Here is a 27,988-nt window from a genome sequence, read left to right on the forward strand (position 1 = left end):
TGTCCCCGCTGGGCCTTACTTTCTCTTTCTGTAAAATGGGGGTAGCGATAACATCTATCTCAGGGGGCCTTTATGAGGACTCCGTGAGTTAATACTTGTCAAGGGCTTTTATCACGACCTGATAGATTGTAACTGCTACCGAGGCGTTTGGTAAATGAACCCAAGCATCTGGCGATAGATCTTGGTTATTGTCATTCTCCTCCTCAGTGTCCAGCTCAGTGATCTGCAAGGAGCCGGGGCTCGTACAAGGGCGTGGAGGTCCGCTTCTCAAGATGTTCTCACACTGGGGCGGCTGAGATGGGGGTCTGAGATGGCAGCCCCAGGGGGGCACTGTCACCTGCCAGGGAGGCCTTCCCCTGCGAGGCAGCCGGACGCACTCGACCCCTCTCTCTCCCCTCCCCCCCCCCACCCCAACCTGGTCATACTGACCTGAGCTCTCCATGGGAGCCCGGGGTACGTGTGAAGAGGATGTGGTCGTCTCAGCAGCAGAATGGAAAGTAAAGTGCTTGTTTTTCCGCACAGACGTGGTTCTGCAAACTAAGAGGCAGTTAGCGTAAGTGGTTGGAAGGTACAGAAAATGCGTCTGGGGGAATGGAGGGGCTCCTGGGGGACCCAGGCTCCCAGCACGTCGGAGGAAAGGCTACATTTATTTCAGAAATTCCTCTGCGGTGCTGGCTCTGAGCCTGGCCCTCTTCTAAACACTGAAAAATGACCAACGTTTAAACATTTGCATTGACCTTAGGAGGTGGGTACAATTTTCTCTCCATTCTACAGGCAGGGACGTTGAAGCACAGTGAGGTTAAGTAACTATGGAAGGTTTGGGCGCCTGTGTGGCTCAGTTGGTTAAGCATCCGACTTCTGCTCAGGTCGCGATCTCACGGTTCATGAGTTTGAGCCCCACATCGGGCCTTCTGTTGTCAGCATAGAGCCCGCTTTGGGTCCTCTGTCTCCCTCTCTCTCTGCCCCTCCCCAGCTAGCACTCTCTCTCTCTAAAAAAAAAAAAAAGACTACAGAAGGTCAAATAGCTTTACCAGCTCAGTAAAGGACTGAGCACTGGACTCAGACTATCCGGCTCAAGCCTGTGCCCTCAGTCACGACCCCCGCCCGCCCCACCGTGACCGCAGTGGGAGACCCCCCCCAAACCCTGCTTCCCAGAGCAACAAACTCCACAACTAAGTGAACTCCACAATAAATGAATGAAAACATACCTGGGAAAGCTAATTTGGAGAGAGAGAACAATAAGTAAATATTAGGAATGGTAAAGGCCATATATATACAATGAAATAAAATTATAATGCACTCTGAATAATTTTAGCCTACTGATAATCACAGAATGAGTATTAAAACATGTTATACCATTGGCAATGTTTAGAAAGAAAACACACATACATATCATATATGCATATATATATGATATATGTATATAATGTACATATGTACGATGTATATCATATACATATATCATACATCATGATGTATATCATACATGTATATGATGTATATGATATGCATATGTATATCATATACATATATCATATATATGCATATATGATATGCATGTGTGTTTTCTACATATGTATGGTGTATATCATATACATATGTCATACATATCATGATGTATATCATATACATATATCATACATGTATATGATGTATACATATATCACACATATATATATATGTGGCAAAACAAAATTCTGAACCCTATATATCACACCTGGTTTTCTAGGAAAATAAAAATGACCCAAAGTCTCCAGAAGAATTAGGAAAACTACTTATGTTAGTGATCAGTGAGCAAATAAACAAAGTTGTCAAAGAACCAGTTCTTAAAAAGTGATACATGTCTCAGATGGTTCCTCTGATAAGTTCTCTCAAACCAGCAAAGAAAAATGTTATGCCATTACAACTGTTTGAAAGCATAGAGAAAGAAGGAAAGAGTCTCTGAAAAAGCCAAGTTATCCCTGATAGCAAAATCTAATAAAGATAGTTTAAAAAGTAGACGAAGCACTCCACACCCACTGGGATAGGTATTTAGGGGTGCCTGGATGTGGGTGGCTCAGTCGGTTAAGCGTCAGACTTCGGCTCAGGTCATGATCTCATGGTTCGTGGGTTCAAGCCCCGCGTCGGGCTCTGTGCTGACAGCTCAGAGCCCGGAGCCTGCTTGGGATCCTGTGTCTCCCTCTCTCTCTGCCCCTCCTCCACTCACGCTGTCTCTCAAAAATAAATAAACATTATAAAAAAGAAAATAACTGATACTATCAAGTGTCAGTAAGGACGTGGAGAGATTAGAACCCCTGGCGCACTGCAGGTTGGAATTCAAAATAGTACAGCTGTGGTAGAAAACAGTACAGTGATTCCTCAAAAAGTTAAACACAGATTTACCATACGCCCCACAAATTCCACTTCTAGGTAAATACCCAAAAGAATTGAAAATAGGGATTGTAACAGATACTTGCACACCAATGTTCATAGCAGCATCATTCAAAATAGCCAAAAATTGGATACACTTCAAATGTCCATCAACAGGTGACCGGATAAACAAAATGTGGTCTATCCATACAATGGAAAATTATTGAACCTTAAAATGGAATGCAATTTGGATACATGCTACAACATAGATGAGCCTTGAAAATATCATCCTAGGTGCAATTGGCCAAAAGGACAAATATTATATGATTCTGTTTACATGAGGCACCCACAATAGGGAAATCTACAGAGACAGAAAGTGTAACGGAGGTTATCAGGAGCTATGGGGAAGGAGGAACAGGGAATTATTATTCAATGGGTACAGAGTATCTGTTTGGGATGTTGAAAAAGTTCTGGAAATGGACAGTGGTCATTGTACAACATTGTGAATGTACTTCATGACACTGAATTGTACACTTTAAAATGGTTAAAATGGAAAATTTTATGTATGTATATTTTACTACAATAAACAGATATCAAAAATATAAATATTGCTAATGAATTCAAATTATAATGTATTCTGAATAATTCTAGCCTAGAAAGGAATATTAAAATGTGATTACATATCGGCAACAATTAGAAAAGATTAAACGTTGGCAATGGTTGGAAAAGATAAAAATATCAACTCTTGATGAGGATGTGGAAAAATTTTGCTCTGCCGTAGGGAGTTGGTGAGAATGGAAATAGGTATAGCTTCTCTGGAGGGTAGCTGGCTAATAAGTATCAAAATTCAAAATGTGCACACTCTTTGCCTAAGCCACTCCACCACTAGGAATTATCCTAAGGAAATAACTGGGTGAGTGAATAAGGATTGTGTACAACAATGGTCATTGAAACATTGTTTATAAGGGAGAAAAAGAGAAGAAACTTAGAGGCCCGACTACAGAGTATCAATTAAGCAAATTAAAGTAGTCTGTGCAATGGAATACAAAACAGACATAAAAATGATGATGTATATCTACATTTACTGACTTGAAAAGATTTTCAGAAGTACCCATTGAATTTGTTTTCATCTTTATTTATTTATTTTTGAGAGAATCCCAAGCAGGCTCCGAGCTGTCAGCACAGAGCCCGACACGGGGGCTCAATCTTACAAACCATGAGATCATGACCTGAGTCAAAATCAAGAGTCGGATGCTCCACTGACTGAGCCACCCAGGGGCCCCTGGAAGTACTTGTTTTAAACACCAGGTAACAAAACAGTTAACACATTCCTAACACATTAATTTTAAAAAGAATACTTCTAAATTTGCTCAGACGTATGGTAAGAAGTCAAGAAAAAGTAAACATCAAAATGTGACATTGGAGGTCCTCGTTCTGGTTAAACACGGAGTAAGTACACTCCACTGTAACTCTCCAACTCAATACAACTAAGAACTCTGAATAGTATGCGTGCGATCGCTATCTGAGGATTCTGAAAGGTAAACGGTAGCAGGCAGAATGGGGAAGAAAACCAGTACTTGAAGCAAGAATAATCTGGCAATGAGTTTCCTGCACTCCCCCCACCCTCCCCATTATATACTGGCTTAGACACAAAGGCCTCCTAAAACTCACAAGTGCACACTTAGGGCAGACAGAAAGAGCTGGAAGGAAGCCTCCCTTCCTGCTGTGAGGAGCAAAGAAAGGGTCCCCAAAGGATTGGAGAGATGGGGGAATTTACTTTTTCTTTTGCATTTTGTTCTGCGATAGCGCCCAGGAAATCTTGAAATAGCAGTAGCAGCAACAGTGATGGCAGTGGGGGCCGTGCAGATGCCTAAAATTCTGAAAAAGGGAAATTATTCCCTCTGACTAGAGGAACTATAGTTCCAAGGGCATGGGAAGAATCCTTAATACTTTTGTTCCCCCCTCTATCACAGGAACAAAACCCAGAAATAACAAATAGAAGATAAATAATAAAATGGTAGACATGAATAAAAATATATCAATAGTTATATTAGATGTAAATGGTCTAAACACACCAATTAAAAGACAGAGATTATCTGGGGGGCGCCTTGGAGGCTCAGTTGGTTAAGTGTCTGACTTCGGCTCAGGTCATGATTTCACGGTTTGTGAGTTCGAGCCCCGCGTCGGGCTCTGTGCTGACAGCTCAGAGCCTGGAGCCTGCTTCGGATTCTGTGTCTCCCTCTCTCTCTGCCCCTCTCCTGTTCACTCTCTGTCTCTCTCTCAAAAAATCAACATTAAAAAATTTTAAAGAATTAAAAAATAAAAGACAGAGATTGTCAGCATTTAAAAAGAAACAGAAAACAGGGGCTCCTGGGTGGCTTAGTCAGTTAAGCCTCCAACTTCAGCTCAGGTCATGATTTCATGGTTCGTGAGTTTGAGCCCCACATCAGGCTCTGTGCTGACAGCTCAGAGACTGGAGTCTACTTTGGATTCTGTGTCTCCCTCTCTTCTCTCTCTGTCTCTCCCTTGCTATCTCTGTCTCAAAAAGAAATAAAATAAAGTAAATAATAATAAATAATAAATAAATAAAATTAAAAAAAGAAACAACTCTATGCTGTTTGCAAAGTTCACTTCAAATATAATGTCATAGGTAAGCTAAAAGCAAAAGAATACAAAAAATACTACCTGACTATTAATGAAAAGAACACTGAAGTAGCTGAATTAATATGAGACAAAGTCGATTTCAGAGCAAGGAAAATCCTAATGATAAAAACATAATGATAAAAGACACATAATGATAAAAGGGTCAGTTCATGAAGAAGATATAACAATGCTAAATATGTTTGCACCTAAAAACAGGGCTTCAAAATACGTAAAGGAAAAACGAATAAAACTAAAGGATAAGTAGGCAAATCCACAATTAGTGGGAGATGTTAACAATCCTTTCTCAGTAATTGATAGCACAAGCACATGGAAAATCAGGAAGGACACAGAAAGAGCAAATAATACTATCAACCAACTGAATATAACCAGCATTTATAGAACAGTATACACAACAATAGCAGAATATGAATTCCTTTCAAGTGCATGTGAAATATTCACCCAGATAGACAATACCCTTGGTCATTAAACAAACCTTAACAACTTGAAAATAATTGAACTATATAAAGTAAGTTTGCTGATCATAATGAAATTAAACTTGAAATCACTAACATGAAGATAACTAGAAAATATCTAAATATTGAGATATTAAACAACACATTTCTAAATAACCCATATTCCCCCCCCCCCCAAAATATGAGGGACTACTTCGCAACTCATTTTAGGAGTCTAGTGCTCTCCTGATATCAGAACCAGACAAAGATAGCACAAGAAATGGAAACAGACCAATATCCTTATAAACATATATGAAGAAAATTCTCAACAAAATATTAGCACACTGAGACTGGCAATATATAAAAAGAATAATGCATAACAACCTGATGGGGTTTGTCCCAGGAAGGCAAGACTGATTCAATATTTGAAAATCAATCAGTTTAATATACTATATTAAAGGTTTAAAAAGAATAACCATATGCTTCTGTTAATGGATGCAGTGAAAACATTTGACAAATCTTAACATTTATGATTAAAACTTAAGAGTAAATTAGGAATTTAAGGGAACTTCCTTAATCTGACAAAGAGCCTTTAACCAAAAAACCCCACAGCAAACATACGTAATAGTAAAAAAAAAAAAAAAAAGTGAATGTTTTCCGTGAAAGGTTAAGAAAAGGCAAGGATACTCTCACCACTTCTATTCGACAAATCAACACAATACTGGAAGCCAGTGTAATAAGACAAAGGAAAAAGAAAACAAAGTAGAAGGTAGGAAAAGAGGTATACAGATTGGAAAGGAAGAGATAAAACTATTTGCAAACAATACGACCCTCCTCACAGGTAACAGGTGTACAAAGAACACCCTAAGAATCTACGCGGAAATCTCCTAGAACTAATAAGTGAGTTTGCCAGGATCACAGGATATAATGTCAGCATACAACCTCGGGCAATGTATGTATACTAAAAACGATTAGAAACCAAAATTGGAACCACAATGCCATTTAAAATAGCTCCCAAAGGAAAAAAAAAAAAAAAAAGAAAGAGAAATACTTAGGTATAAAGCTAACAAAACACATATAGGATCTGTATGGTGAAAATCACAAAATGCTGAAGAAAGAAATCGAAGAACACTGAAAATAAATACAGACACACACAGTTTATGATGTGGAACATCCAGTATAGTTGAGGTGTCCATTCTCCCCAACTGATTTTTAGATTTAATGTAATTCCAATAAAAATACCATATTTCTTAAAAACAAAATGTTTAATGTTTATTTATTTTTGAAAGAAACAGAGCGCAAGTGGGGGAGGGGCAGAGAGAGAAGGAGACACAGAATCCAAAGCAGACTCCAGGTTCTGAGCTGTCAGCACAGAGCCCGACGCGGGGCTCGAACCGACGAACCACGAGATCGTGACCCAAGCTGAAACCAAGAGTCAGACTCAGCTGACTAAGCCACCTCCGCGCCTCTCAGCAGATTTCTTTTGTAGATAGACGATAAGCAGATTCTAAAATTTATGAAGAACTGAACTAGCCAAACAATTTTGAGAAAAAAAAAGTTTGAGGACCCATCCCTCTATTTTAAGAAGTACTACGAAGTTATAAGTGAAGGAGTAGACACAGATGGAAGGAACAGAATCGAGCGTCCAGAAATAGACCCACGTAAAAAGAGCCAATTGATTTTTTACAAAGTTGCAAAGCCAAGTCAACGGGGGAAGGCTAAGTCTTTTCAACAAATGATCTGGAGCAATTGATCATCAATAGGCAAAAAAAAAAAAAAAAAAAAAAAAAGTATCTCAACTTAAATCTCACAACTCAAACCAAGGTAAACTCAAAATGTTTCACAGATCTGAATGTAAAAGGCAAAACTATAAAGGTTCAGAAGAAAACATAGGGAGAAGTCTTTGTGCCCTTGGGTTAGAGAGAATTCTGAGATACGATACCAAAAGCATGATCCATAAAGGAAAAAACTGATAAACTGGACTTGGCCAAAATTAAAAACTTTGGCTTTGCGAAAAGGGCCTTTAAAAAAATGAAAAGACAAAGTATACAGTTGGAGAAGATGTTTTCAGATCGCATATCTGACAAAGAATTTGTATCCAGGATGTATAAAGAACTCTCACACCTCGACAGTAGGAAAACAAATGATACCCCCGAAAGGGAAAAATATTTAAACAGGCAGTTCATCCAAAAAGTTATGGGGATGGCAAGAAAGCACAACAAAACAACGCAAAAATCATGTTACTAGTCATCAGGGAATGCAGATTAAAACTGGGAGACACAAACATACACCATTGGAATGGCTACAATTTAGTCACAGGCAATACAAAGCGCTGGAGAATAGGGGCGCCCGGGGCGGGGGGGGGGGGGGTGGGCGGCTCAGTCGGTTGAGCATCCAACTTCGGCTCAGGTCACGATCTCACGGTCTGTGAGTTCGAGTCCCGCGTCGGGCTCTGTGCTGATGTCTCAGAGCCTGGAGCTGCTTCCGATTCGGTGTCTCCCTCTCTCTCTCTGCCCCTCCCCTGCTCGTGCTCTGTCTTTCTCTCTTTCTCAAAGGTCAATAGACATTAAATTTTTTTTTAATTAAAAAAAAGACATTCGTTTTGATATACAAGTGCTTTGGATTACACGCGTGTTTCCAGAACGAGTTATGCTCGCAAACCAAGGTTTTACCGTACTGTCTTTGACTTTATTGGTATTACGTAACAGCTGGTGCACAGGAGCGAGCTAACGTACACGCACGTTGTGATCCCTAACGAGACAAACGGTCGCCCGTGAGCCCGCCACCCAACTCGGGAAGACCTGCTATCACATTGCCCTGCGCGTAACGCAAAAGCAGGGTAACAACAAAATGGTAAGGCTCCTAAAATAATTACTCCTCCTGCCCGTCCCTTCCTGGGTGCCCGTGTGACCCATCCCTGACTGCTCTGACTTCAGCCTCCTTTGTGCCCAAAAGTGCCAGAAATGTCCAGCTCTTTCGTGACAACATTTTGATAAACGCTGGGTGTGTCGACCAGTCATGTCGTTCGTTCTTTCTGAAGATGGTCTGTGGCATGTTTTTGGGGCGACAGGAGACATCGCAGTCTGGAGGGAATGTGAAATATCAGACCTGAAGATCCAGCCGTGAATCTAAGCGTGTGGCTGATCCCGGGGTGCCTGCAGTCTGGGGAGGGGGTGGTGGAGCTGGGGTGGCCTGAGGCGCTGCCCGGTGGGGGACGGGGCGGACCCTGCCCCCAAAGCCACTGATGCAGGGAAGCCGAGGGAGGCTTCCCAAGTGGGACCCGGGGAGCTGGATTCCCAGGTCGCCCTCTGTTAGTGGTGAAAACTGACCGTGATGACCTCTGCCCCAACCCACCGGGTCCAAGCTACCGTCACCGCATGCTGAGATTGTGGCCATGCCCCCAAAAAGTCCCCGTGCTTCCCCGCTCTCCCTACAACCCAGTCCGTGACTAAAGCCCTCCAGTGGCCTCTCTTAGATCTTAGAACACCCCACACCCCTCGCCCTGCCTAAATCTGGCCTCATCTGGCCCCCGAGCACCTCTCCACCTTTATCTCTCCCCCCTCTCCCTCTGGCTCACCCGGCTCTCACTTCGTGGCTCATTATGTTCCTCGCACCTGCCAGACCCAGACCTACCTCAGGGCCTTTGCACACCTCTGCCTAGAACGCCTGTCCCCACAGCTAGGTACTTCTCAATATTCAGGTCCCCCTAAAAAAAAATTTTTTTTTTAACATTTATTCATTTTTGAGAGACAGAGCGTGAGCGGGGGAGGGCAGAGAGAGAGGGAGACACAGAATCCGAAGCAAGGCTCCAGGCTCCGAGCCGTCAGCACGGAGCCCGACGCGGGGCTCGACCCCACGAACTGTGAGATCGTGACCTGAGCTGAAATCAGACGCTCAACCGACGGAGCCCCCCAGGCGCCCCTAGATCTCATTTTATACGTCACCTCCTTAGAGAGAGAGGTCGCTCTATCTAAACTAAACTCCTCTCCCCGCCCCGGGCGATACCCCAGCGCACTCTCCTTTCATTCACAGCATTTATCGGTATCAGGCGTCTTCCCATGTAATGATTAATTTTCTCGGCTACTCGTTGGAATGTGCTGCCGTATCTATCCCCTGCTGCAGGCCCAGCACCTCGGGGCCGTGCTGGCATCCGGGAGACAAGGCATAAATATTTCGGGGAGCAAAGGTGAGGTATCTTGCCAAAAGTCACATGGCTAATGAATGATGAAACCAGGACTAGAGCCGAGATCTCAGCTGGGGGTGTGAGGTCACGGGCCACCCCCCCTTACACTCTCCACCCCTTCCCCCCCCACCCCCACCCCTCGCAGGACACCTGCCGCCCCAGGGAAGGTAGAATGAACACACAGACAAGCTTCTGTCCAGGTGGCGTCAGCGGGGAAGGAATACGGGGCAGCCTGGAAGGAAAAGACATCCCAGAGATAGAGACGACAAGGGGGTATGTGTGTCTCAGGACTCACGGTGCGAAGCCGGGGCTATTCTGGGCTGACTTTTAATGGAAAATGAACTTGGAAGAAGCGTCACCAATGGGTGCCCGAAAACCGCCTTATCCATTTTCCTATTCGCTCATTTGCTGACTCATTCACCACACATTTATTCGGGGCTTATATGTCCTCCTGCAGGCGCTGGAGAGGCTTTGTGTCTCTGTAATGGATTTCCCGTCCTTTGGGGGCTGTTGACCATAGTGGGGGGGGGGGAGCCCTCAGGGGACAGGCGACCAGACAGGAAATGGAAATATGCAGAACCCGGGTCATTCTCAAAATGCATCAACATCACCTTTGTCTCCACTTGGGCCGACATGCATTTCTTAGGAAATGAGGCTTGCCCCTTTTAGCCCCCAAACATGCCTCTGAAGGTTTTCTAGATGCATCTCACGGGAACTCATTGCATATGGTCACATGGTGGAGATTTCGGGAGCTGTCGGGGGACAACAGAAGCCTCCACCCCGTCCTGAATGGCTCATACTTTCTGACTCCTCAGATATGATTCTGTCTCAGCACTGGGGGCTGTTCTTTGCTCCTAGTGGGTGAGTGGGGGCTGTTATCCGGCCCACCGGCCCACTGGGCTTTGGGTAATTTACCCCGCCAGGGAGGGCGAGGGTTTGCAATTCATCTTTATTTTTTTAGTGTTTATTTATTTTTGAGAGAGAGAGAGACAGCGTGCAAAGGGGTGTGTGTGTGGGGGGGGGCACAGAGAGAGTGGGAGACACAGAATCCGAAGCAGGCTCCAGGCTCTGAGCTGTCAGCACAGAGCCCGACGCGGGGCTCGAACCCACCAACTGTGAGATCATGCCCTGAGCCAAAGTCGGACGCTTAACCGACAGAGCCACCCAGGCGCCCCAATGATGTTTCTTTCGAATTCCCAGCAAAGGGTCCCCTGTGTTGGCAGCAACCTGTCCCGGCCCTCTGCACCCTTCCAGAAGGCTGGGACGCCACGTAAGCACAGGCGATGGTTTTGGAGGTAAAACACAAAAACAAAGCCTGAGAAACACATCTATGAACAGAGAGCGAAGCTTCCAACCACAGACATGGAACCTCTATCTGGGCGGCTCAGAGGCCCTCTTGGCTGTCTTCCTAGTTCCTGGCAGGGTCTGGAGTGATGGCATTGCTGAGCAAATCAAAGAGCATCTATGGAACACCCACGTGTCCTGTCCGGGCAACAGCAATTGGACAAGGGCCGGGGAGTTCAGAGATGAATGAAAGAGACGAGGTCCTTGCCCGTCAGACTGTGGGGCCTCGCCACTCCGTGACTTCTTAAGGACAGCAGTGTGGCCCTGGCCACCACACTCCTGGCCCACCACCAGCACACTGACGCCCTCACGGACCCGTATTCACCACACGCCTGACAACGAACCCATTTCACAGATTCGCACTGGGGCCCTGGAGGCATGCCCTGCCTACTGTATCAATACAATTCACCTTTCAATTACAAACCACGCCGATGGTAAATCCAAAAGGTACAAACCGCTCTCCAGTGAAAAGCAAACATCCTCACTCCTCCTCTGGGCCACCGGCTCCTCTGACCTGCTCCCCAGAAGAATCCATAGCTCTAGAAAATTTGCAACTGTGGCCAACTTTTTCAAAAAAAGGCCGTATTTCACATAAAAATCGAGATTCTCAGCTTTCCATAGAGGCAGAGCCCAAGCGGGAGAGGGGCAGAGAGAGAGGGAGACACAGAATCCGAAGCAGGCTCCAGGCTCTGAGCCGTCAGCACAGAGCCCGACGCGGGGCTCGAGCCCATAAACCGTGCGATCGTGACCTGAGCCGAGGTCGGACGCTTGACCGACGGAGCCACCCAGGCGCCCCTTGAGATGCCCAGCTTTTACATAAAAGGAATAACTTGGAGATCTGGCCACGGCCAGCCCACAGTTCTTCAGGGCAGCGACTCATGGGTGTCGAATGGCTGCTGTCCCCGTGCAGAGGGCCGGGGCCCTCCCCCCACCCCCTCCGCCGTGCCCGTGAGCTTGTCTGGGGCATCATTCGTGCCCCTGCCTGGCCCCTGGAGGCGGGCAGTGAGCAATCCCCCAGCTTTGCTGTGGCTCCAGTCCTAACGCTCCAAGAGGAGTTATTATGTGAGCTGGGCACCGGGGTTGCCCACGGTGCCCCTGTGAGTCAGTCAACAAACATCCACGGTGCCAAGCACCACACATTACATCCTGTTTCCTTTAGTGCTGGGTCCCCTTTACCTGACGCTGCTTCTACCAATAGGAAGCCCTTGCTAAATATCCTTGAATGACAGACCATCAAGGCACTCGTAGGACAGGGTCACCGTCCCCAACCTCTCTCAGGCTAGGGAGCAGAAACTAGTCTGTGGGGACCGGCTGGTTGGACAAAGGGTACAGGAAATGAAGATGATGCTTAGGATGCTGGCCAAAGAGACCCAGGCTCAGCGCCCTGAAACCAGTGGGAAGGGGGACCCAGGCTCAGTGCCCTGAAACCAGTGGGAAGGGGGATGCAGGCTCAGTGCCCTGAAACCAGTGGGAGGGGGGACCCAGGCTCAGCGCCCTGAAACCAGTAGGAAGAGGGATGCAGGCTCAGCGCCCTGAAACCAGTGGGAAGGGGGACCCAGGCTCAGCGCCCTGAAACTAGTGGGAAGGGGGACCCAGGCTCAGCGCCCTGAAACCAGTGGGAAGGGGGACCCAGGCTCAGCGCCCTGAAACCAGTGGGAGGGGGGACCCAGGCTCAGCGCCCTGAAACCAGTGGGAAGGGGATGCAGGCTCAGCGCCCTGAAACCAGTGGGAAGGGGGACCCAGGCTCAGCGCCCTGAAACTAGTGGGAAGGGGGACCCAGGCTCAGCGCCCTGAAACCAGTGGGAGGGGGGACCCAGGCTCAGCGCCCTGAAACCAGTGGGAAGGGGGATGCAGGCTCAGCGCCCTGAAACCAGTGGGAAGGGGGATGCAGGCTCAGCGCCCTGAAACCAGTGGGAAGGGGGATGCAGGCTCAGTGCCCTGAAACCAGTCAGGAAGATTCCCAGCAGCTGGCGTGGGCAGCATGGAAAGCGGCCGAGGGGTGGATCCCGACCACCTGGGAGGAGCCTCCCCACCCCACCCCTGCAGGCCCTCTCACCCTGCCCTGCACACAGCGTTCATTCATTTCATTCATTATTTCTTTTGCTCCGTCGTCATGGAGACCAGCAGCATGCCAGATACCGTCCTACAGACACAAGGTAAGAAAGCCAGGCCTTCAGCGGGAGACCCAGTAAACGGGTGTCTTCATTCACTCACTCATTCATTCGTTCAGCCCCTTCTGTACGTTAGACCCGGTTCCAGGTCCTGGGGATTTGGCAATAATTTCAGATAGACAAAAACACCTGCTGTCATAAAGGCTACAATCTAATGGGCGTGTAGGGAGTGTGCAAGGGGACACCCAGGAAACTCGAAAACTAAGCTGTATATTAGCTGATAAGGCCGGGAAGTGGGGGGGGGATGTGCGGTTCCAGAGCTGGCGGGGACTGGTTTCTACAAGGTTGACCGGAGAGGTCTCACTGAGGAGGTGACTTCTGGGTGGAAGAAACCTGGGTGCGGGGAGGGGGGAGGATGGATGGGAGCGAGTGGGGCCATATCTGCCCAAGACAGGGTCCAGGTGACAGGATAAGCCAGGCCAGGTGCCGAGGCGCGGGGACAGTGTGGCCACAGCGTGGCGGGAAGGGGACGGCGGGAGGGGGCTGGGAGGCAACCCTTCACGGGCGTGTTTTTGTGCACACGCCTTGTGAGCTCTTGTGCCAGGTCATCCGAGAAGGTACGTATCGTGCACAGCCTGGGAGGACCACGGCAGTGTCTCCCTGCTGGGGACACGGGGCAGATTTACTTGCCGTCCAGCAGGGTAGCAGCAATGTCCCCTTCCCGGGCAGAACTGGCACTTTGCCTGCTGCCCGCTGTGAAAGCCGGGGTTCCCTGAGGTCGGGGCTCCTTGGCTGATGGTGCACAGCACCCCCTTCCATGCTGCCCCCCCTGGGACTTGGGGGACGAGGGGGACCCATCAACCTGACGCTCATGTGCTTGTGGGGCCACAAGTAATCGAGGCCTTCGCCTCAGACTCCAGAGTCTCCCGTTTCCTGCCGGTGACAGCGTGACAGGCTGACTTAAACAGTTACGAGGAGGGTGAAATCTTGGACGCTTCACGGGGCTCGGCGACGTAGGGACAAGATCAGAGGCAAAGAAGGAATGAATGGGTGAATGGATGAATGGATGAATGAATGAATGAATGAATGACGTGGGATTCAGAGCATACTCGTCCTTAAACGTAGAACTTCAGCAGTAAACGGTCCCCAGGCCAGGTGCAGACACACAGCTGGTCACTGCCATGGGGTAAAAACACGTCTGGGGACCAACCACAGAACCGCAGAGGTGGCCACAGGGATAAGTCAGCGGGACCCCGTTTCCTGCCGCTGTTACTGCTCGAGACTGGTGCCAGGCAAGGAGGGGGAGACTTCCAGGAACAGGCCCGGCTGGGGGGTCAGTGTTCCCAGCAGTGAAGATCCCGGCTGCTGACCTGCCCACCCCGGCGCCCCAACCCCGCCCTGCGGGCTCCTCGTCCAGACCGTTTGCACAGAACCCTCCAACCAGCCCTCCCTGCGGCCATCCCTTCGGGCTTAAAGGCCAAGAACAAAGACACAGAGTTTCCCAAGGTCGCAGCTCTGTCCCCCACCTGTCGTCTGCCTCCCCCCCACTCTGGCACAGGGACAAGGGACCCCCTCCCTCTGCCACTGACCCACTTCCCCCTCCTCCTGCCGGCGCTGACTCACAAACCCCTGAGTTTTGGGGGCAGATGCTATTTCCAGTGATCTGACCTTTTCTCTCCATGGAGAGAGTCATACTTGCCCGGCTCTTTGGTTTAGAGCATGTGATTCGTGGGCTCACAGTAGGAATGCCGAGCTCTGAGGGGACCCCTCGACCCTCGACCCTCATCCTACGAGGCCCACTCGGGCTGTCCAGGTTCCCGAGGCGCCGGGGACGTGGGGGCCCTGCGCTCTGCTGTTCCCTGGGGATGGGGCAGGCCTGTTTCCCTTGCTGTGTCTGCCACTGGCCGGGGAGGAAACACCTGGATGTGAGAGAGACAGTCTGGAGGAGGCGGGGAGGAGAGCATTGTTCTGGGGGGCGGGCAGGGAGCCCGGGAGGAGTCTGACGGGGCGTGGGTGTAGACCAGGAAACCCCTGGGGGCCAGATTCACGCCCACCATGTCGGCCAAGAAGCAGGTCCTGGTGAGGGGCTATGTGGCAGTGTGGCTGGGCTGGTGGCACTTGGTGCCCGACTGCCTGGATCCCAGTCCTCTCTCTGACTGTCACAACTTGGGCTGCCTGCTTAGAACACTTTGTGCCTCAGTCTCTCTGTCTTTAGAGGAGAGCTAGGCATAGCACCTGCCTCGTCGGATTACTGCAAGGACGAAATAAGATGATCCTCGGGGCGCCCGGGGGCTCGGTCGGTGGAGCATCCGACTCTTGGTTTCGGCTCAGGTCACGATCTCACGGTTCGTGAGTTCGAGCCCCGCGTCGGGCTCTGGGCTGACAGCTCAGAGCCTGGAGCCTGCTTCACATTCTGTGTCTCCCTCTCTCTCTGCCCCTTCCCTGCTCACGCTGTGTCTCTCTCTCTCTCAAAACAAATAAATAAACATTTAAAAACTGACCCTCTATGAACTCTTCAGCAGCCAAATGGACTCACCAGCTGTGTTTTGCCGTAAAACCCCCTGCTTTGCACCTGCTCTCCTGCTATGGGTTTGCACACTTTGTTCTCAACCGGGATGCCTGCTGCCTCACCTCTGCACACAGACCCTCCCTGCCGCTCAAGGCTCGGGTGCGGCCTCCTGTAAAGCCCCCTGGAGCCCCCGCCCCGAGGTCACCTGCGTACGTGCCTCCGCTCGCCTCGGGACCTTGCGCACTTTGCTTTCTGTTGGTCACTTACTTGTGCTGCGTCTTAAGGCCCCACCAGCTGGCCAGCTTCTTGAGCACCGGGACCTGGCCTTGCTCGGCCTCTGGCCCCGACTGCACAGCTAGAAGACGCTCGATCGTGCGTGTGGACGGAAGCAACCGGACCAGCATGATTGCCACCTGGCTCCCCAGGAGGGACAGACACATGATGTCCCAGAAGGGGTGTAGACGGGTCCAGAAGGCCGACTTGGGGGCCAGTGCCTTGCTCACCTGCCCTGTTGTCTTTGGCAAGACGCCGCATCTCTCTGAGCTATAAAACGGGCATTAAAATACGTATCCGGCCCACCTCTGACGGCACACGAGAGTCCAGTGGGACGATGCGTGTGCTCTCCTGCCCCGGGCGTGTGTAACCAGTTATAATATTGATACTTACAGGATCCAGAGAAGAAAGGAGGGGTCCCCTCGCCGGGTCCTGGGTGAAAGGATCTTAATTTGGCAGAGTGATCCTGGGGGCCACCGCTTCTGGTAACCCTTCTCAGCAAGGCTAGGCCTCACGTACAGAAGAGCCAGGGGCGTCTTGGCCCCTCAAGGGCTCCCTGCCTTCCTCCTCCTTCCTCCTGGCCCCTCCACCTGCTCTGCCCGGATCTGCCTCTCCCGGCTTCCTCCCTGGACACCTTACCCCAGCCAGCACCTACCTTAGCTCGGCTGGAGCTCGGTTCCCTAAGTCTTTCTGCCGACTGGCTCCCCACCGTCTGTGCAGGGAGGCTGCCGGCCCCAGAGAACCTGATGGCTCAGAGGGGCTCCAACGGGTGTCTCTGGTCCCCGCTGCAGCCTGCAGATCTGCAGAGAAAGGCCCAGTGTGGCACAGGCCCGACTCTGTCCCTCCTCTTCCTTCCCCTTCCCCGTGGCCCTCAAAGCTCCTCCCAGAACACATCCTGCTGTGAGGCTGCTTTCTGCAGAAGCTTTGTGGTCCCCCGCGGTCACTGGAGGCTCTTCCTTTTGATGGGGCAGGAGGGGGGAGCCTCCATAGAGTCCCCCTGTGGTGCTGACTGGGCTGTGATGCCGGGACCCTGAGCTCCCTCCAGAGCTCCAGACACGCCAGCCGCCATCCACGCCTGGAGACTGGCAGCCAGAGGGCCACCTAGCACTTTCAGTTCAAGGTGCATGAACCGAGCCTTCCTCCCCCGCCCCCACCAAGCCCACCTGTCTGCTCCTCACCTCAGAATCAGAAACTTGGGGGGGCATCCTCAACGCCTCCCTCTCTCTCCCCTGTTCCATCTAAATGCAACCAAGTCCCATGTCATAAACCGTCCCCTTTTCCCGCCCCCACGACTGCCACCATCGCCCTCCTCCTGAGTGACCGTAGAAGCCTGATCCACAACCGCATCACAGCCAAGAGCCCCTCTCTGGTGCTGAAACACAAATCGGATCACATTACGCCCGCAGTACAGCCTTCAGTGGCTCCCTGTTACCTTTAGGAGAAAGGCCAGACTCCACCTCGCGATTTGCACGGCTCCTCTTGACCCGGTGGCTCCTTGATCCCCAAGCCCAGGCTGTGACCCCTCCCAGGAGTCCTGATCGCCGGCAGTTCTGTGATGGTCCAGGTGGCCCCTGGGCTCCAGGCCTGCACGTGTGCTGTGGGCTCCCCTTCTGTCCTCCTCCTGGTTCCAGCAGAGAAGAGGAAAAACGTAGGTCAGAGAGGAAGGAGGAAAGTGGGGTGCCTGGCAGCTGGGAAAGGAGACGGGGTCCAGGACATGGTGGTCAGCGGTGTCAAAGCCTGCGGAGAGGACGCGGATGAAGGGAGCGACAAAAGCAGCTGCTGACCTGGGCACTTAGGAGAGAGCAGCGTGGGGGAGCGGATCACCTCCAAGGTGTGGACTTGCTGGCTGGCCCGTTGTAGTCTTTCTTTTTCTCACAATTTGAAGCCAAGCAGTATTTTGGGAAATCCACACATTTCTAGACCTTCGAAAAGCTCACAGATGCTCTGCTATCACCTGGTTTGGCCTAATGGTAGATGTCTCTGGAGAGAGACAGATCGCAGACAGCATGGCCTGAACACCTGGATTCAGCCGTGCCTGCAACCCTCATGCCTAGATCTACTGCTGATTGTTGGACTATGTGATCTAATAAATTCTCCCTCCTCCCCTTTTTGAGTAAGACGGTTTGACTTGGATTCTATTACTTGGGTTCCTCCTTTGCGGCCAAAGAAGTCACTGATACTTTTTGTGCAAGGGTTTGCATGGCCTCTGCTCCATCACCCTCACTTTGCAGAAGAGCGCATTTGAAAAACAGCAACACCAAAAAAGAGCCCAGACGTTTCGATCATCTACTCCACGACTCAATCTTCCTGCCCTATCTGTTGTTTTTCTGCACCCCCTCCCGTGACTGGAGTGATAGTCTATCTCCTATCTTTGTATTTGAGTTCTTAGGTCATGTGTCTGCCCCATCTGTCTACCCTTCCCCCACAAGTTCTGGGGAAGCAGAGGCTAGGTCTTATGCATTATCCTACCCCTCACGGGATAAGAGAGTGCTAAGAGAATGTTTGGCTCATTAAATACAACAAATGGATGGGTGGATGGATAGATGGATGGATAGATGGATGAGTGGATGGATGTTGGATGGGGGGATGCATAAGAGAAATGGGTAAGTCCAGGACAGGATAAAGGACCAGGGACTCTGCCCCTGCAGGTCTGGTACTCAGCAGCAACCAGGCAGTGTGGTGGCCACAGTGGGCAGCCTCCTCGCCTTATCAGTTTTGGCCTAACTGAATCGGAAATCACAAGTCGACGTTGTGGCTGGCTGCACCCTCCTCTTTCCACAGCTGCTGTCTCGGCAGCCACACTGGGTGTGGCAGCCACGGGTTGCTTGGTGACCGTGGACGGCCCCAGAGCTGTCCCCTGCAAGCATGGGCTGAGGCTTCTTCATGGGTCATGGACATCCAGGAACAGGAAAGAAGGAAGAGAAGGGAGAGACGAAAGACTGTGGGCTGCTAGCTGCCCCCTGAACCATCCTACCATCCCCAAGGCAGGGGCGGGGCGGGGGGGGGGGGACTGCCCCTTTGATCCCAGGGACGCCTTGCCTCTTGGGGGGGGGGGAAATTCTGCTTTCCAGGTGCTGAGGCCAGGCTTCCCATCTGCACCAATGTCCCCGGAAGAGCCCTTCCAGTCCCTTCTGTTCAGGCAAACACTTTATTTTCCCACCCATTACTAAGCAGCCAAGACCTTTACACAAATTAAAATTTTAACCCGTAAACAAATTCAAAGAAACCCTCCTGACACTGTGGCAGCAGAGGCACCGGCCCCGGGATCAGGGCGCCCTGGAGGACCAAGGGTATTGGAGTCAGGTGAGATTATTGGCTTCGGACGCAAGAAGCCCAGGTCGCTCGTGCCCTCACCCCACCTTCCGGGGGAATGGTCTCGGGAGCCTCCGGCAGCAAATGCAGAATTCACCATCTTGACCTTTTCTTTCTTTTTTTTTTTTTTAATTTTTTAACGTTTATTTATTTTTGAGACAGAGAGAGCCAGAGCATGAACGGGGGAGGGTCAGAGAGAGAGGGAGACACAGAATCTGAAACAGGCTCCAGGCTCTGAGCTGTCAGCACAGAGCCCGACGCGGGGCTCGAACTCACGGACCGCGAGATCATGACCTGAGCCGAAGTCGGACGCTCAACCGACTGAGCCACCCAGGCGCCCCACCATCTTGCCCTTTTCTAAGGAATCCGCCCACAGAAAATCCTAATGAGCGAAGTAAATCTCACTGAGGATCACAGGGGCGGGGTGGGGGGAGATAGGAGAGGCATGTACGTTACACGTCTCTTAGCAAACGATTGAAAAAACCTCTGTGGATATTTCTGTCGTCCAGACCCCCTTTGTCCACACCAAGCCGCCGGACTGGTGGGCTGGGGTGGGATCAGAAGGGCTGTTCTGCTTTCTCCTCTCTCCCCAAGTGACTCTGAGTCAGAGTCATGCATTGCTGGTTTCTCCAGCCCAGACTTTTTCACAAAGGGAAGTCCTCTCAGGATCGGATTCGGAGAGGGGTGCCTGGGTGGCTCAGTTGGTTAAGCGTCCGGCTCTTGATTTCAGCTCAGGTCGTGATCTCACGGTTTGTGGGTTCGAGCCCTGCATCAGGCTCTGTGCTGACGGTGCTCTCTCTCTCTCTCTCTCTCTTTCTCTGCCTCCCCCATCACCCCCCCACTCGTGCTTTCTCTCAAAAATAAACATTAAAAAAAAAGGAAGTGCTTTCAGAGCACTTCCAACCCCATGTGTTTTAGAAACACATCTCACTTCACGTATACAGCTACTGTAGGAGCTAGCGTGTTCGGGAGGGGGCTCACCTAAGTGGTCGGGAGGGCGCTTGAGCCAGGGGGAGCCCAGTCCAGCTCCAGGGAGCACTGCGGGCCGAGTCAACTGGAAGCCTGGCCCACGGTCCTCGGCTTCCATCCCTCCTCAAGGAAGACCCAGGCATCGGCGTGGCTGGTGCCCACTTGACGGGCACCTCTGCTTCTAGTGGATTCCCTCCAGCCCTCACGGCCACAGCCCCGGGAAACAGGGACTGCGGGACGACCTCGTGCTCTGAAGGAGTGGTTCGCGGAGCGTGGCCCCTGGACCAGCAGCATCGGTATCCCCCGGGAGCTTGTGAGCACCTAGTAGCATCTGCTGTGGGTGCAGAGAGGGAGGAAGAATCAGGAAGAATCAGGGGGAGTTAGGATAGTGGGGGGACGATTAGTAGAAAAAGAGCTCCGGGCCCCGTCTTCCCAGTATCCTTTTCCTCTCCACCCGGTGATAATCGCTGTTGAAGGCCTGGGGTGATTGCACAAACTGATCTTCCACTGGCTTTGTTTCCTTGGAGATCATGAGAGGTGTGGACCCAGGGATCAGCCGCTTTCTTTTCTTAAATTTAAGTGTCTGTATTTTCTGGCCCCAGTAACATATTGGCATGGGTCAACATTCAGAGAAAAACCTGCCCACTCCCTCTCGGGCAAGCCATTTGGGGAAGAAAACTTCCCTCCCCAGGATTTTCTTGGCAGGTGCACCGGTCGCCCCTCCCAGACTCCTCTGGGGCGGGGGGAGGGGCAGGGAGAGCCTGCCGTGGGGGCGGGGCCTGCTCTCCGCGCACCTCCCCTCCCCTGTTCTCCGGTGGGGGCTGGAGGAGCCTAGCTGGGGAGCAGGTCTGCAAGCTCCCTGGAACGTGAGGGGGGCGGCGTGAGCCTCTTGAATGTATGAGATACTTAGCACAGTCGCTGTGTCTTCTCACAAAAGAATTCCCACTAGGAACAGGGACCGGCTGGCAGGTCGAGAAAGCTGGGGGCGTCAAGAAGGCTGGGGGTGACCAGGATCGTTGAGAAAACTCGAAGACTCCCTTCATTACTCATGCAAACTGCCTGGCACCCACGCGCGCACCCGTACTCGCACCCGGGCGCACAGATACACCCCAAAATGGGGACCTGGCTGGGCTCTGTTGTAACATTGCTGTAGCTGCACGGGCCCCTTCTCCTGCCTGGGTCTCAGTTTCCTTCTCTGTAACCGAGGGATTGCAGCGCGCATTTGCAAGGCCCTTGCCAGCTTCCTCACCGCCCCCCCCCCCCAACGACCCCCAACAATCCTGGTGGGGTAGGGCTGCTCCCTCCTCTCCCTCCCCTCCCAACTCCCCCTCTCCAGAGGTCTCTGAGGACCCCCTTGAGACAGCCCTTTGGCCTGGAGTGCATTCACATAAGGCCTCCCTCCTGAATGCCTCCCCCTCCCTGCGCAGGGGAAGGCACAGACTGGCCCGGGCCCCGCCCACCTGCTCAGACCTCAGCTTCCCTCTCCTGCTCCCCAACCCCACCCACCCCCATTGGCGGGGGTGCCTGCAGACCGTGGCTTCCATGCTGAGAGCGCCAGAGCTCCTCCAAAATTCCATTACAATGAAGCCAACCCTCTGGGATATCTGCCTAAACTTAATTTTTCTGGGCCTCAGACATGAGTGGCTTGGGGGAGTAGCATAGCTTAGTGGTTAAGAGCAGGGACTCTGGGGCCCGTGGACGTGGGCTTGAAGCCTGGCTTCCCCTTTCCCGGGTTTCTGTGACCTTGGGCAAGTTCCTTAACTTCTCTGTCTCAGTTTCTTCCTCCGTAAAATGGATATAATAGTACCCGCCTCATGGGGCTGTTGGGAGACAGAAGCTTGGTAACAGAAGCGTGTAGGGGTGCCTGAGTGGCTCAATCCGTTAAGCGTCTGACTTTCGGCTCAGGTCATGATCTCGCGATTTGGGAGTTTGAGCCCTGCGTCTGGCTCTGTGCTGACAGCTGGGAGCCTGGAACCTGCTTCAGACTTTGTGTCTCCCTCTCTCTCTCTGCTCCTCCTCCACTCGTGCTCTGTCTCCCTCTCTCTCTCAAAAATAAACAAACATTAAAAAAAAAAAGTATGTAATGCACATGGGTAGTGCTTGGCGGGTATATATACAGTAAGTGCTATAAAGTGTTGACTGATAGGGGCGCCTGGGTGGCTCGCTCAGTCGGTTAAGCGTCCGACTTCGGCTCAGGTCATGATCTCACGGTCCGTGAGTTCGAGCCCCGCGTGGGGCTCTGTGCTGACAGCTCGGAGCCTGGAGCCTGCTTCAGATTCTGTCTCTCTCTCCCTCTCTGCCCCTCCCCCACTTGCTCTCTCTCTCTCTCTCTCCCCCTTAAAAATAAATATTAAAAAATATTAAAAAAAAAAAAGTGTTCGCTGATACCTCCCTTTGTGCTCACTTGATATCCAGTGGCGATTTCCGGGCCAGATTGCAATGACCACGAGGCTGGGCCTTCCTGCCCTAAATTTCTGCGAGTCCCCTGAACGGGAACTGTTTCTTCCCACTTGCCCTGTGCCAGAGGCACACGTGTGGTCACAGTCGCCTTTCCAGGGACCACACGCTCAGGGCTGCTGAGTTATGGACTGAATGTTTGTGTCCACCCAAAATTCGTGTGTTGACCCTCCAACGTGACGGTCATCGGGAGGTGGGGACTTTCGGAGGTAATTGGGGTTGGAGGACATCATAAGGAGGGTGGAGCCCCAGCGTCCCAAGGGGAGGAAGAGACACTAGACAGGCAGAGGCACCGTGGGAAGGTGAACGTGTGCAAAGCGGGAAGTGGGCTCTCACCAGACACGGAATCTGTCAGCACCTTGACCTTGGATGTCACAGCCTCCAGACTGGGAGAAATAAGTGTCTGTTTAAGCAGCCCCACTCTATGGGTGGCCTGAGCAGCCTGAGACACAGGAGGACTGTGTTGTGGTCTGAGCCAGGATGCAGCAGGTGCACCTGCTGCAAGGAACAGAGAAATAAAGTGGCACAGGTAGGGGACAGTCTGGCACCTGCCTGTCTCTGCCCCCAGAGGGATGGGGAGGACACCCTCTTCCAGGAGAGCCGGCTTCCTTTATCCTGATTTTACTGGGGGGGGGGAGGGGTTGAGGCCATAGAGGCATTCAGAGATGGGAAGGGAGAGAGAAGCCCCCAGTACTGTACCCCAGAGCTGTCTTTCAGTAATAAATAAATGTTAAAAAATTAAAAAAAAAAAACACAAAAAAACTAAACTAAACTAAATGATCGAGCCATTGTGCTCCTTGGTGTTTACCCAAAGGAGCTGAAAACATATGTCCACACAAAAACCAGCACATAAATGTTTACATCAGCTTTATTCATAATTGCCAAACATTGGCATCAACCAAGATGTCCTCCAGACTGTGAGTAAAGAAATGAACTTGGGTACGTCAATAAAATGGAATGTTATTTGGCAACAAAAGGAAATGAGCTGTGAAGCCATGAAAAGACAAGGAGGAACCTTAAATCCATATTGCTAAGCGAATGAAGCCAATCTGAAAAGGCTGGTGACGGTACGGTTCCAACTATACGATATTCTGAAATACGTATGAAGTATGGAGGCGACAACAACAAAATATAATTGGTTGCCAGTCTAATTAAGAAAAGAATGGTTTGGGGGGGGCGCCTCGATGGCTCAGTTGGTTAAGCGTCCGACTCTTGGTTTCAGCTCTGGTCATGATCTGACCAGGTTTCGTGAGTTTGGACCCCATGTCGGGCTCTGTGGTGGCAGCACGTTGCCTGCTTAGGATTCTCTCTCTCCCTCTCTCTATGCCCTTTCCCTACTTGCACTGTCTCTGTCTCTCAAAATAAATAAATAAACTTTAAAAATTAAAAAAAAAAAAGAATGGTTTCAATTTCTTTAACATATATTTGCCTACCTGGGAAATCCATTTCTTTCACAGTGGTATTTCTGAGAAACTTCTCCATCTTATCCAAATCACCAAATTTATTGGTCAATGTATAGTATCCTTTCATTATATTTTTAGCGTGCATAGGATCTGTAGAGACGTCCTCTTTTTCACACGCGATATTGCTGATTTGTTCGCTAGAGCCTTATCCACTAGTACGTTGCTTTTCTAATTCATAGATTTCTGCTTTTACACTTTTTCCTACTTTAGGATTTATACCTTTCTTTCTGTATCTTCTTGAGATGAAGATACTCCCTTTGGTTTCAATCATTTGAAATTTGATACTCTACTTGTGCTTGAAATAATGTGAGTTCTGTTGCTGGGCGGTATTCTATTTCAACAAGATCAAACGTGTTAATTGTGTTGTCCAGATCCTCTGTATCTCTATTCTTTCTTGTCTGTTTTTCTTAAGCCACTGAGAGAAGCGTGATAAAATCCTTCATTCTGGTTGTGGAGGCATTAATTCCGTCAATTTTTGCTTTACAGTTTACGTTGATGTTATTGCATGCATACAGATTTATGATCATGATAACTTTGTTGGATTGACTTTTTGACCTTTATAAACTGTCCCTCTTCATTATTTTTTAAAATGCTTCTTGCCTTAAAATCTTTGACATTAGAATAACAACACCCTTTTGATCTTTTGCTTTCAGACTTTGTGTTCGTATACTTAACATGTGTCTCTTGTGAGCAGCGTATAATTAAAAAAAAAAACATTGAAGTCTAGATTGAATTTTTTCCAGCATTTTAAAGATGTCATTTCATTGTCTTCTGGCTTCCAATGTTTCTGTTGAGAAGGGAGCTGTTTGTTGATCCTTTGAAGATAAAATACACCCCCCCACTGCTGCCTTTGGTTGTCTTTAAGATTCTCACATTACCTTTTTCTTCCCCAGGAGTCTTACAATGAGGTGCCTGTGTGTTTCATGTGTGTGTGTGTTTGGGTTTTGTTTGCTTTTTGATTTTTGAAAACTACACTCCAGGGGCACCTGGGTGGTTCAGGTGGTTAAGCACCCAACTTTGGCTCAGGTCACAATCTCACAAGTTCGTGGGTTCAAGCCCTGTGTCGGGCTCTGCCCTGACCGTGAGGAACTTGCTTGGGATCTGCTCTCTCTTCTCTCTCTCCACTCACATTTTTCTCTCCCTCTCAAAATAAATAAACTTTAAAAAAAATTGAAAAACTAAAACTCCAGCCTTTATGGGATTTCACCAGTTCTTTCATTAACCTTTCTCTGTTTCTGGATCCAATCCAGGGTACCACATTGCATTTAGTGTTCAGGTTCCCTTTCTCCTTGCTCTAGGAGTTTCTCGGTCCTACCTTGTTTTCATGACCTCCTGGAAGGGTACTAGTCAGATTAGCCCATAAAGGAAGGTCCCACAGTCTGGGTTTGTCTGGTATTCTCCTCGCGATTAGAATGGGGCTATGGGACTTTGGAAAGAGTATCAGAAGTGAAGTCCCGGCCTCCAGATGGGAGTGAGGGCTGCTGAGTTTATTGGGATCCCTGGGTTAATGGGTGTCGTGGATTTGGGCCGATTTAATTTGGGCAGCACAGACACCTCCCAGGCCGTTAGGGGAGCCCCACCTGGATCAAGAGATCCTTGGATGTCCCGTGGATGCATGTTGGGTGTGTTAGGCGTGTTTTATTGTTCGCAGTAGCTAGCTGGGGCAAACCTAGAGCATCTCATGGTTCCTTCTTCCTCCCTCCCTGGGGGTTAGGCTGCGAGCCTGATGCCTACGTATTCCTCCCCAATAACAGGTGTCTTCCCACGACCAGCGATGAGCTCACCTCCTTCCTCTCAGCAGGACGATGAGGCTTCGACGGAACAGCGTCAGAGAAAATTACAGCACAAATACATTTTCTCCAGCTCCAAAAAGCTACACGCAACAGCCCCCCAAGAAACCTGATCGTTGCTGCCTGTGAAGCGGTTTATGCGAACGAAGCAAGTTAATCATCGTGTGGCGAGCTAACCACGGGTCATCGCGTACAAGACTAACCAAGTTTTATTCGAAAATAATATTAAACCGTTTTCATTCTTGGATATCTGTTTATCCTGTAGTAGAACTTGTTCATGCAACAACAAACTATCAAGGGTATACGGTCGGCTACTCTCTGGAGCCTGGAACGTGGACAGGTGGCTGGTTGGGGGCAGGTGGCGGGGGCGGGGGGGACAGCTCTGTTCACTTCCATCAGGCTGTCTTGGCTGGCGTTTCAGGGGCTCCCGCAAGCCCACCAGCTTTGGAGTGGGTGAAGCAGGAGGAAGCAACGGAGGGGCTCTGGGCGGGATACAGTCACCTTCCTCCACCCCCAGCGTCCAAATCCCGGTCCTCAGCCCTGCCCTCCACCCCACGACCCTAGTGCGCACTTGCTTCCTTCCAAACCGCTCCCACCTGGCGGCTTTAACATTTTTGGCTCTCGAGTTCCGCCACCCCCCCCCCCCCACCGCCGCCCTGCCCCCAGCCAGGCACGAAGCCCCGCAAAGCCAGGCTCTTGATCTACCCGCTCTGGGATCTCGCCCAGGCACCAGAACGGTGCCCGTGAACCTTCTGGGCTGCAAGGCTCCGCACATAATGTGCACCAGCCTGAGGAGTGACACGGGAGCGGGGGTCACGGGGTCCCATCTGGGAGAGAAGTCGGCAAAGGCTGGGGACTCCCGTGCCACCCTCCTCTTGTCCCGGTCAAGGTCGTTCCTCCTTCGGAGGGTAAAACTGACCCCTCCCCACCTCCTAGTCTTGGTCCTGCTTCAATGATGAATCGGAAAGGCGTGAATGAGGACTGTCCCAGGGGCCGTGAGAGTGTCCCAGCACCACACAAGGGGAGTCAGCGCCTAAGGGTGAGGCTGCTAATCTTTCCTGAGCACTGGCCATGAGCCAGCCACGGGCCAGGCACCTTGCGGACAATTTCTTTTCAACCCCCGAAGGTCGAAGGTCGTAGAGCCGAGGAGGTGGAGGCTGGAAGAGGCTAATTAACTTCCTTCGGGTCATTCAGCTAGAAGGTAATCGAGCTGCTCCTGAATCTGTGCCTGTCCTGTCCCCCCAGCTCTCAGACCCAGAAAGGGGCTCGCAAGAGAATGTCTTCTATGTCCTGACAGCAGGCAGGTAAAGGATTAGTGCTGTTTTTCAGAATACCCGGGAATTTGCGTGCGTGTGTGTGCGTGTGTGTGTGTGAGAGAGAGAGAGAAGTGGGGGTGGGGTACTGAAGGTCTGGAAAAAAATTCTTATCCTTGTTTCTCCCACCTGAACTGCATAGTAGAGGGGACTCTGAACCACAGATATAAAGGCTTCCCCAAGTCTTTGACAAAGTGAGGGGGGGGCCTGGACAACGTTGGGAGAGGAGGCCTAAGCCACACCCCAGAGCACCAGAGCTCAGATCTTTCTAGAAAGGATCCCAGACCACACTAGTGGCCGGTGCCTTTGGAGGTCAGCCCCTCCATCCCTCTCCTGTCTACGTGAGGGATCTGAGGGGCTGCGTGGCCAGCCGCGCCCTCCCTCATCCCTGTGTCCTTCCTAAACAGAGCCCCGAGGACCCAGAAACCGCCAAGCCCCTGCCAGCCGCAGGGACCCACAGCAGGACCCAATGCAACAGAGGGCCGTTCAGTTCCCCACAGGGAGCGAGACCCTCACGGCCGCCCCCCTTGTGTGGGGAGGGGCTCCGAGGAGGCTTCCCCGCCCGCTGGTGAGGGCCCCACTAAGGCAGAGCTCCGCTGAACGTCATGATTGGCAGGCAGAGGAGGGAGCAGAGGTCGGGCACGGCCTGGGCCGGCTGGTCGGGGGTCCTCTGGGGTTGGGGGCGGAGGCCGCTCTTCTCCGGCTTGTAGCAGGGCGAGACCTCACACCTGTGGGGCAGGCGGGAGGTAAGGGCAGCCCCCACCTCTGCATCCCTGCAACTCCTTCCGGAGTCCCACGGGGTGGTGCAGGAGTGCGCCCC

At 50.9% G+C, this 27,988-nt stretch overlaps 2 protein-coding genes across 4 annotated transcripts in view; both read right to left on the reverse strand.

Annotated features, from left to right (window-relative positions):
* The window catches only part of PIK3R6 (phosphoinositide-3-kinase regulatory subunit 6), a 61,147-nt gene extending 44,429 nt beyond the window's left edge, over nucleotides 1–16,718 (reverse strand). The window contains exons 1-2 of the mRNA XM_023243588.2: nucleotides 16,520–16,718; nucleotides 430–537 (exon numbers count right to left, since the gene is read on the reverse strand). Coding sequence (XP_023099356.2) covers nucleotides 430–442 — 13 coding nt within the window. The 5' untranslated portion in view covers nucleotides 443–537; nucleotides 16,520–16,718. The remainder of the gene's footprint in view (nucleotides 1–429; nucleotides 538–16,519) is intronic.
* A 9,328-nt stretch (nucleotides 16,719–26,046) lies between these two features.
* The window catches only part of PIK3R5 (phosphoinositide-3-kinase regulatory subunit 5), a 70,826-nt gene continuing 68,884 nt past the window's right edge, over nucleotides 26,047–27,988 (reverse strand). For all 3 annotated transcript variants that reach the window (XM_023243500.2, XM_023243497.2, XM_023243498.2), the window contains exon 19: nucleotides 26,047–27,896. In XM_023243500.2, coding sequence (XP_023099268.2) covers nucleotides 27,749–27,896 — 148 coding nt within the window. In that variant the 3' untranslated portion in view covers nucleotides 26,047–27,748. The remainder of the gene's footprint in view (nucleotides 27,897–27,988) is intronic.

Source organism: Felis catus, chromosome E1, assembly GCF_018350175.1.
Source record: "Felis catus isolate Fca126 chromosome E1, F.catus_Fca126_mat1.0, whole genome shotgun sequence".
Classification (NCBI taxonomy): domain Eukaryota; kingdom Metazoa; phylum Chordata; class Mammalia; order Carnivora; family Felidae; genus Felis; species Felis catus.